Source organism: Rattus norvegicus, chromosome 1 (genome assembly GCF_036323735.1).
Source record: "Rattus norvegicus strain BN/NHsdMcwi chromosome 1, GRCr8, whole genome shotgun sequence".
NCBI lineage: Eukaryota > Metazoa > Chordata > Mammalia > Rodentia > Muridae > Rattus > Rattus norvegicus.
In genome coordinates this window covers 166,904,869-166,915,914 of record NC_086019.1, presented here as the reverse complement: position 1 = coordinate 166,915,914, position 11,046 = coordinate 166,904,869, and the positions used below count along the sequence as shown (strand labels likewise).

At 35.9% G+C, this 11,046-nt stretch overlaps 1 protein-coding gene and 1 pseudogene across 1 annotated transcript; one reads left to right on the top strand and one right to left on the bottom strand.

Moving 5' to 3' along the window:
- Window positions 1-519: 519 nt before the first annotated feature.
- Or51f1g (olfactory receptor family 51 subfamily F member 1G) lies at window positions 520-1,470 on the bottom strand. The gene has a single exon (NM_001001287.1). The coding sequence runs from the start codon at window positions 1,468-1,470 to the stop codon at window positions 520-522; it is 951 nt and encodes a 316-aa protein (NP_001001287.1).
- Or51a5-ps1 (olfactory receptor family 51 subfamily A member 5, pseudogene 1) lies at window positions 7,628-8,196 on the top strand (annotated as a pseudogene).

Genomic DNA, 11,046 nt, shown 5'->3' with positions numbered 1-11,046 from the left:
CACACTTTACTTCTTGCCATGGAGTGTCTCCCACGGAAACATTTAGCAGACTGTGTAACATAGAGCATAGTGTCTAGGATATGGGAATCATACATCAAAATATCAACTCTAGTCCATGTTAAATGTATTGCCTGAATGTCTCCAGACCTTCATTTAATCAATAGTCTATATTTTAATTATATTCTGGTTACACATTTTGTTGCGCTATTTTGAAGGATAGGGAGAATATGTCTTGTGAGACATTTGAGAAAACCTAGTACAAAACTATCAGGAAATGTCAGTTACACTGAGCAATAGTTTTATTTCGTCATCATCTCATTTTACACTTCCCTGATTAGACTGTAAATCTCATGCAAAGTATAGCACATTGGAAACAGAAAACACCTAATGTTCATTAAACCTTGCTAAATAAACTTAAAAACTTGAAAATTCCGACAACTAATGGAGAATCTCTGACCAGATTTGCTTTTGGAGCATGAAAATCACACCACAATTTTCAAAAGTTAAGGAACTCTGTGTTCATTTTGCAAAGAGCAAACTAAGCACAGCCTTTCTGATTTGTTTTGTTTTCACACTATAGATGATGGGGTTGAGCACAGGGGGTAAAAGAAGGAAAACATTAGCCATCATTGAATGGACTATTTTGGGCGCTGACCGATTATAGCGATGAACCAGAGACAGGCTAAACATCGGGATGTAGAAAACAGCAACTGCTCCAATGTGGGATACACAGGTACTGAAGGCCTTGTGCTGTTCTTCAGAGGAGGCAATAGTGAGGACAGAGCGAATGATCAGTATATAAGACAAGACAATGCATGGAATATCTACCCCTATGGTCAGAATGAGAAAAACTAGTCCACAGATGTTATTGATCCGACTGTCTGAACATGCTAACTTAATCACATCTGGATAATAACAGAACGGGTGGGAAAGGGCCTTCCTTTTACAGAAATAGATAGGTGTAAGGAGCAAAAGTAGGGGAACTATTAATAGTAGAGGGCGCATCAGCACTAGGAAACCCATCTGAATGATTCTAGAATTAGTAAGAATCATGGTATATCTAAGAGGGTTGCAGATTGCTACATAACGGTCAAAAGCCATAGCCACTAGCACCCCAGATTCGATACATGTGAATCCATGGAGAAAAAACATCTGAACAATGCATAAATCTAGACTGATTTCGTTTGCTTGAAACCACAGGATTCTCAAGGTGGTTGACATTGTAGAAATAGTCAAACCCAGGTCAGTGGCAGAGAGCATAGAGAGGAAATAGTACATCGGTTCATGCAGACTGTGCTGGGTCACAATGATAAAGAGGATCATGCTGTTGCCAGAGAGGGCAGTGGCATAAAGACAACAGAAAGGGATGGAGATCCAGCCATGAGCAGACTCTAAGCCAGGAAAGCCAGTCAACAAGAAGGTTGTCAATTTCGATGTGAAGTTGCTTAGGAATTCCCTGCTGTCCTGCATTTGTAGCATTTGCCTCTAGAGTGCTCACATCCTAAGAAGTAACAACAGAATTCTTGTTATAACTGCAATGCTATAAAAATATTTAAACCATTTTCTGATTAATAAAACTACTCTAGGAAATAAATTCTGTTACTCAGACACTAAATTATATTAATTTAGCAATTAAAATTAGAGACATTTAGAATATACAATGTTAAGTCAAGAAAATATAATCACATCATTTTATAGGCTTTTATATTTATAGACTTTTACGTTCCACAGGATTTTGTGCATAGTGATTTCTAGAAATGCAAAAAAATAAAAATCTTTCAACGTGTGACACTCAGTTCTTAGAACACAGAGAAACAGGCACATTTAATTTTTAATTTGCTAGGCTTAAAGTGAGCAGGAAAAACCTTATTAAAGACTTTGTTTCTCTAGATTGGTTCTACATGACTATTTGTGACTCTTCACAAATAGAATTCTAGAAGCAATCAATTTGATCCCACGTTATGGTTGAATAGCCAAAAATCTGTTATTGAAAGGAAAATAACAAAAACAGAATATTATAGAAATTTAGGGGAACAATTATAAGTCCTAAGCCATGAGAAATCTGAATGCTTTAAGAGAACCATTAAAAAATGAGAGCACGGTATCCCCCTATGTTTGACAACAGTGCTGAACTGCTTGGGCAGCCAACTCAAGTAAGTATGAAACATTCAAATGCAGGTCAGAGTAGTTGTTGACCTTGGGAAAGGCAGGTGTCCTCCCTAACTGAAGCTCACCATCAAAAAGGATGGATTAGCGAATGGATGGAGATATTGTGGTAGTGATATAGTTTGTTTCATTTTTAGAAACTTAACAGTTAAGGCAAAGAGAGAGATTGAGTGTGATGAAAGGATGGGTGTTTTGCAAAAAGGAGACTATAAATAAATATACAAATTTATAAACTGTGATTATAGATATAATAAACAGTCATGAATTTTAAATAATGAATGAAATGATTCAGTTTATACATAGAAGTTTGAAAATATCAGTTGATTGTGCTCAACGCAGGACAGCAATTGGATCTCAGAAAGATGATGTCAAGCATTTTTATTGACACTAGAGTGTGCCAGGTATTAGACTAATGGATGTCATTGCAGGGACATTTTCACTCAATACCTATAATTCTCCCAGGGAATTATGAAGAATGGATTTTGATTTTTTCCAGTAGCATCAAATAGATATGGTTTGGCTTGAGGGCAAGGTAGAAGATACAGTTAGACAGGCAGACAATTTTACCGGCACGTTTAGGATTTATGCAATTAAAATAATAAATTAATGTCTAGGATTACTAAAAGTCAAATAGTAAAAATATACATACCTATTATGGTTTTCAGTCAAATTTACTTCATGCTAATAATATTAAGTAATCTACTTTGATTTAATCAAGTTTTCTTGAGATTTTCTTTTTTATATTAAATCAGTAATTTCATAAATTCCAATTCTGAGTAATCATTAAAATATTCAACTAGAAACTGAAGATGTTACATGGACCTCCAAAGATATGATAGAATATATAGTTACATAAAAATTCTACAACCTTGTTTGAATAGTTATGTGTAGGTAATAAACATAAACAAAGACAGGACAGTGAGCATCCTTATCTAGCTTACCAGGATCTTGTGGAAACAGGAATGTTCTATGTCTTTCCACTCAGAGACAGAACAGGCTATCATGCTGTGACCTATTGACTTCTTACTAAGTTTGAATTAACCATGGGATTATATACAAAATGTTTTTTTCCTCTGGGGAATCTATCCAAGAACAAACAACATATATAAAAATGTAAGTTATCATCACTGAATCCCAGATGACTTTAGCTACCAACTCCAGTGAACAGTAGTACACAGGAGTCCTAAATGATAAATACAGGAAAACAAAGAATTTATAAACCGTTGGCTCTCTATATTGATGTACTGTTTCTTATGCATTCTCTCACACTCGCTGAGAGTTCCTATGTGCACTGATTTGTCTGAAAAATGTGTTTCTTGTTTTTATCCATCATCACCTCTAGCTCAATGCTATTTCCATACCCTCTTTTGTAACAATGCCTGGGTCTGTTGCAGATGGAGGATACTTAGATGTCATAATTAAGATTTACTATCTCTTATTCTCTAAATGCTGACAAATGAGTCACTCTATTGATTGTAATCCACAGTAATTTGAAACCTCTTTTATGGGATATGATAAATGTGTTAATCAATGGGTATAGCATTAATCAATGGAATCATTTCAGTAATATACACAATTAGCAGAATAATTTTGTCTTCCTCAATAGGACCTATAGATTATCTAGCCACAGGTTAGATCAAAAATTGTTTATAAAATCTTTTGTAATTTATTATTAGTAAAGTATTTTTCTTATTACTATTAGTAAAGTAGTATGCCTATTTTGCATGCCTATGAGCCCAGGGTCATTTAAACCTTATCTCAGTAATTTTAAATAACAAAATGTAACTTTAGCAACTTAAGATAAGTTTTGTGAATCTAGTATTGTGAAAAAGAAAACTAGAAGACACTAAGCTTTATTAACCACAGTGGTTATTCTTAGAATTTAGGTGCCTTTATTAAATAAGTTTCATATATGTGTATTCATTTTATACTTAGTATGGAGAATGATGGGAAATAAAATTATTTTCTATAAAACTTAATAACATATCGATAATTTATCAGATCTTTACTACAAACAAAATGGCACTTGGTATTACATGAGAATGCAAAGCTCCAGTCCTAGCTGAGCTCATGAGTGCTGTAGGCATTGCGTGGCAGGACAGAAAGCTTGGTCAAAGTGTGAATATTAAGGGTTGAGAACCAAGGCTGCAGTGGAGTCACGTGCTGCAACACAGGAAGCACCACAGAAACGCCTATGCATTCATTATGAATTTGATTTGGAATTACAATTTGGCCATTGAGTGTTAAGAAATCTTTTGCTATAGCCATTCTTTTCAGTCCTCACATTTAGCTATGCAACATGACCCACAGTTCTAGAGCTTAACACCTGAAACCTAGATTCATTAGTCTGACAGAGGGATGGACTAGATGTAATGCTAAAATAAAATTATTGGATGAGTGCTGATTCCTAAAGGGATATTATGATATCAACCAGAATACAATATCTAACCTAAGTCAAAATCCATGATACGATATAATGAGACCTATGTTATCACTATGCCGTTCCACTTCCAGTTACCATGTGGAAACTAATGTGCTCCATTCCAATATTGAAAGCCATTGTGTGTCGCTGCCTTTTGCTACTTCATGGGTTCTACTTTCTTTCAACCTCTTCCATCCCTTTAACCCCCTAACTCTAGTTAGTGAAGAAAAAAACCACCAACCAAAGAGGAGCCATGGGGGGACCCATGGCTCGAGATATATATGCCATATTTGGCATCAATAAGAGGGGAGGCCTTGGTCCTGTGGAAGCTGATGACACAGACTATGAGGATGCTAGAGTTGTGAGGCAGGAGTGGGTGAGCAGTGGAGGAGCACCCTCATAGAGACAAATGGCTGAGGATGGGAGATTTGTGACAGGGAAACTGGGAAGAGGAAAACCATTTGAAATGTAAATAAATACATTAATGAAAATAAATAATAGAGTGTTTATTTCTTTAAAAAATGTATTGAAAGGAGGTGATATTATCATTGGGGTACTTCTTGCTATTAGGGGTATCAAGTTCCTTGGGGCAAGTTAGATCTTTCCCATCAGGATATCTAATTCATTTTTCTTGTTCTTTCTTCTTTGCACACAACTACTTAACAAACCACTACTAACAAAAGCCAAAATCAACAAACCATCAACCCATCCTACCTCTCAGGGCCTGAGCATTTCAACTACCTGGTGCTGGTAAAATCACACTCATGCTAATCTAAAGCAGCTCATATCCCACACCCAGGATTAAAACGAAGCAAGTACTTATAGTATTCCTACATTTTTAAAAGAAATCAAATTTATATATATACATATGTGTGTGTGTGTGTGTGTGTGTGTGTGTATAACAAGTGATTAAAAAGAAGCCAGTGCTATGAAAGAAATCAGGGAAAAATGAAGGTGAAGAGGGAGGAAAGGGATATGTTTTATTATTGAATTAATAATATGCTAATATGTTGCTAACTATAATATAATGCCAAAAATTTCAAAATGAATTTTAAAATGAAACAAGAAATTCAACATGAATGAATGGGAAGTTACTTTAAAAACATGCACTATAATGTTGCAATGAAACTATTTTATCCAATTAATCTTCACAAATAAATTAAAAGAACTATACATATATATGTATAAATATGTATACATCCACATATACCTATGAATCTAATAGGGTTAAATTGAAATAACTAAGAAAATTCTACTAAGTAGATATTTCAAGAGAATATTTAATGTGATTATGATTGACAATATCAAAAATAGTGTGACAGGTAGTTCATTTAAACATGTTTAACATGATAAAAGTAGTACAGTTAAATGGATTTACCATGAAAATGACTTGCACATCTTCAACTAAGTATTGCTTATCAAAATCCAGAATATCCATTTTGTAGAGAATGTGCTAATCCAGGTACTGGCAAACAATACCAATAACAGGGAAGGAAGACAAAAGACCAGAGAGAAGCAACAAGCTCCAGCCAGAAAAAATTCAGAGTGCTCCTCTTGAGACCAGTAACCATGAAGATTTAGATACTGATAGGCCATGCTATGCTTTGATAAAGATATTGCCCTGTACTGCACATTTGTGTATTGATAGGAACTACTACGGTTACCGCTGACCTGTTTTTCTCCATGTTAGTTGCATTTCTAAGAAAAATTTTTATCTCTCTTGGTTTGAGAGCACCTTAAAGATTTCAACAGGAAAAAGTCAGGCGTTTAAGCAACTCTACTCTCAATACAAAATACACCTTTGTGGAGACATTCGTGTTGATTCCACACATGCTAGTATGTCTGTTCTCAACATGTCAGTTACTGAAGTGTCTACTTTCTATTTGGCTGGGTTCCCAGGGGTGGAATCGGCCCGCATTTGGATCTTCAACCCATATGTCTCCTGTACACAGTTGCCATCCTGGGCAACTGCACTATCCTCTTTTTCATAAAATCAGAGCCTTCTCTGGATGAACCCATGTATTATTTCCTCTCCATGTTGGCTCTCTCTGACTTAGGACTGTCCATCTCCTCTCTTCCTACCATGCTTAAGGTTTTCCTCTTCAGTTTTCAGACATTTTCCCCGATGTGTGTTTTGCCCAGGAGTTTTTATTCATGAATTCTCAGCGATGGAGTTATCTGTGCTTCTCATTATGCCCTTTGATATCGTTTTTTACAGTTTTTTTCTCTGTCTTTATGAAATTGGTTATTTCTTATTTACATTTCAATTGTTATTACCTTTCCCGGTTTCCAAGCAAATATTCCACTAACCCCTGCCCCCTGCCCCTCTATATGGGTGTTCCCCTCCCCATCCTCTTCCCCTTACCGCCCTCACCCCAACAATCCTGTTCACTGGGGGTTCAGTAAATTCATAGGCAAATGGATGGAACTGGAAAATATCATCCTGAGTGAGGTAACCCAATCACAGAAAAACACACATGGTATGCACTCATTGATAAGTGGCTATTAGCCCAAATGCTCGAATTAACCTAGATGCCTAGAACACATGAAACTCAAGAAGGATGACCAAAATGCGAATGCTTCACTCCTTCTTTAAAAGGGGAACAAGAATACCCTTGGCAGGGAATAGAGAGGCAAAGATTAAAACAGACACAGAAGGAACACCCATTCAGAGCCTGCCCCACATGTGGCCCATACATATACAGCCATCCAATTAGACAAGATGGATGAAGCAAAGAAGTGCAGGCCGACAGGAGCTGGATGTAGATCTCTCCTGAGAGACACAGCCAGAATACAGCAAATACAGAGGCGAATGCCAGCAGCAAACCACTGAACTGAGAACGGGACCCCCGTTGAAGGAATCAGAAAAAGGACTGAAAGAGCTTGAAGGGGCTCAATACCCCATATGAACAACAATGCCAACCAATCAGAGCTTCCAGGGACTAAGCCACTACCTAAAGACTATACATGGACTGACCCTGGACTGTGACCTCATAGGGGCATTGAATAGCCTAGTAAGAGCACCAGTGGAAGGGGAAGCCCCTTACCATCTGTAATCCTCTGACATACACTTCCATCCTTACCAGTGCCAGGGTCCTTCAAATTGGGCTTGCCTTTTCTCTCAAGAATGTGCTGTTGATCCTGTCTTTCCCTGTAACTCTAAAGCATCTAAGATACTGCAAGAAGAATCTCTTGTCACACTCCTATGCCTCCATTAGGATGTCATGAAGTTGGCCTGCTCAGACAACAGCTTCAATGTCATCTGTGGTTTATTCGTGGCTCTCACAGGCATCCTTGACATACCATTTATATTCATGTCACCTGTACTCGTCCTGAGAGCAGTGTTGGGCATTGCATCGCAAAGGGAAAGGCTCAAGGTCCTCAGTACTTGTGTCTCCCACATCTGTGCTGTGCTCATTTTCTATGTCCCTGTCATCTCCCTTGCTACTGTCCATCACTTTGTGAGCTATAGTTCCCCTCTATCTAAAATTCTCATGGCTGATGTTTTCTTGCTTGTGTCTCCTGTTATGAATCCTATCATATACTGTGTGAAGAGCCAATAGATCAGAAACGTGATTCTAGAGAAACTGTGTCAGAAACAAAGCTGAGAAAGATGTTCAAGCTCAAGGAAATCTAATCAGTGATGTCAGAAAATCAAGCAGAATAAATCAATAGTGGCTTATGTTGTAAGTTAATTCTTCACCATCAATTTTCTACATGTTTACCAATGCAAAAAATCAACCAAATTTCTTGGTTTGAAATTTAATATTGAGATATCAATGTAAATATACAATGTATCCCTACTTTTACCTAATTGGCAATACCAGTCTTTTCACGCATTTCTGGGACATTATTAGAAATTCAATGACTTAGTGATCACAGCATTCTCTACTTCCTTACCTCTATGATACTGCTTCCCATTTGTCTGTTCCTCTGTCATTCTTTGATTATCAATTTCTCCCTCAATTCCTCTTATCCTTCCACATGCTGCTCTGAGATTCTGATATCATTCTTCCCTTTGTATATCTCTGGCACATTTTCCACCCCACTTTGGGCTATGTGCTCCCCATCAGTGCTATAATATTAGACTTCTAAATCCACTGAAAACTCCAGGGGAGTCATGCCTCCCTTCAACCAAAATGAATGTGCCCACCTGATCGATAAAGACAGATTACTTGAAACTAAATACTTATGCACATTGGCTTTGGAAACAATCAGCTGCTGTTATAAGGGCAAAGCTTACATCTGATAATGCCTTAGATTCAAAGCTTAAAATTATTCTCAAAAATCTTGATTTTTGAGCAAAACATGATGGCTCACACATATTATCTCTGCACCCAAGAGGAAAAGTCAGAAGGATGAAGTTCCCAAGGTCACTCTCACAACGTAGTATTTTAAAAGCTAGCCATGGTTACATGAACCATGTTTCAAAATCACTTATATAATGATACCCATATTAAATAAACTTCTAATCTATGTTTCCCTCTTTCATTAGTCAGTAAACATTGTTTCTCACATATGTTTGTCAGAAAAATTATTAAAATTAAAGTGTAAAATAGAATAACCATGAGATATAACTTTCATATAACCAGTTTATAACTTTTATTTTACCATACTTTTACTCCAAGCAAAAATTTTCTTCTCTCTCTCTCTCTCTCTCTCTCTCTCTCTCTCTCTCTCTCTGTGTGTGTGTGTGTGTGTGTGTGTGTGTGTGTGTGTGTGTAATATTTTATGCTTCTGGACAGCATTACATAAGTAATTCAAATATGCTAGATGAATTCTATCTTTATTGATTTTGAAATAAATGTACTGTCTACAGAAATTTAATATTCTGTAATTCACCAAAACAGAGAAACTAATTTAAAAGTTTTAGGTAACTAATAAATCAGACTAGTTTAATACACTTGATTTGAAATATCTGATTTGCCCATTAGTTGTCTGCAATAATTACATCCGGGACATATTTTGTTTTTCTATTTAGTTGTCTTTGATTTACTAGTTGTAAGACAATAAAGGATCAAATGGATTTTCAAACACTAGTAATCTAACCTAGGGACAATTAATGAATATAGGAGCAGTTAAAGTAATTGATTAATAGTGTTTGTTACTAAACACTAAACATGCACACCAAACTTGAAATCAAAACAAAAACCCATGAATTTAACTACTTCTATTTTGTAAGGTTTGCCTAACATGTGTACACTATAAAAAGCGAGAATAGAGAACTACCCAAGATTATGGCTAAGTTTAGTGTTAAAATTTACATAACTAATATTCTTTACAAATTATTTTAGGTGTTTTGCAACCTTCATATTGTTCTGTCTCAAATAAACAGGTATTTGCTAAATGTCTACAGAAGAATACATTCTACACTGTGTTTTTTTAATTTTATATACTTTTAGAAACTTAATTTTTCATATGGTAGACAAAACGATATACATTGAAATACATTTATACCTCACTGAAAAACCATGATAAGAAGATTCAGATGTCTCTGTCAATTATAAAAGTATCAATAATGAATTTTTAAGCCATTACAAAATTTCAATTATAATGATTCCTAATTATCTTTTTCCTATGTTTCTCCTTTAAAAAGTAGTCATTGATAGTTAACAATTGTAATCTATATTTGCAAAGGAAACTAGCAAAAATAATAATAGAAATACTCTGTAAAAACATATACAAAGGGGTCTGTAGATACTTCTCACTTGTTATTGCACTGTGTGACATGTAAGCATGGGCTTGATCCTCTCTAGCACATTAACCTAATGTGGTGGTGTACAGAGAAACTTGAAGCAATCCCACTAAAATCAGGGACTAGACAAGACTGCCCACTCTCTCCCTAATTATTCAATATAGTACTCGAGTCCTAGCCAGAGCAATCAGAGAGCAAAAGGAGGTCAAAGGGATACAAATTGGAAGGGAAGAAATCAAAATATCACTATTTGCAGATGATATGATAGTGTACTTAAGCAACCCAAAAATTCACCAGAGAACTATTTAACCTGATAAACAACTTCAAGAAAGTGTTGGGGTATAAAATTAACTCAAACAAATCAGTAGTCTTCCTCTACTCAAAGGATAAACAGGCTAAAAAAGAAATTAAGTCCCAAAGAACATAAAATATCTTGGGGTGACTTTAACCAAGCAAGTGAAAGATCTGTATGACAAGAACTTCAAATCTCTGAAGAAATAAATTGAGGAAGATCGCAGAAGATGGAAAAACCTCCCATGCTCATGGATTGGCAGGATTAATATAGTAAAGATGGCCATTTTGCAAAAAGCAATCTAGACATTCAATGCAATCCCCATCAAAATTCCTACTCTATTCTTTATTGAGATAGAATGAGCAATTTGCAAATTCATTTGGAATAACAAAAGACCCAGGATAGCGAAAACTATTCTCAACAATAAAAGAACTTCTGGGGAAATCACCATCCCTGACTTCAAGCAGTATC

Excerpts from the sequence above, each read along its gene's own strand:
- Or51f1g (NM_001001287.1), bottom strand. The coding sequence starts at position 1,470 with ATGCAGGACAGCAGGGAATTCCTAAGCAACTTCACATCGAAATTGACA.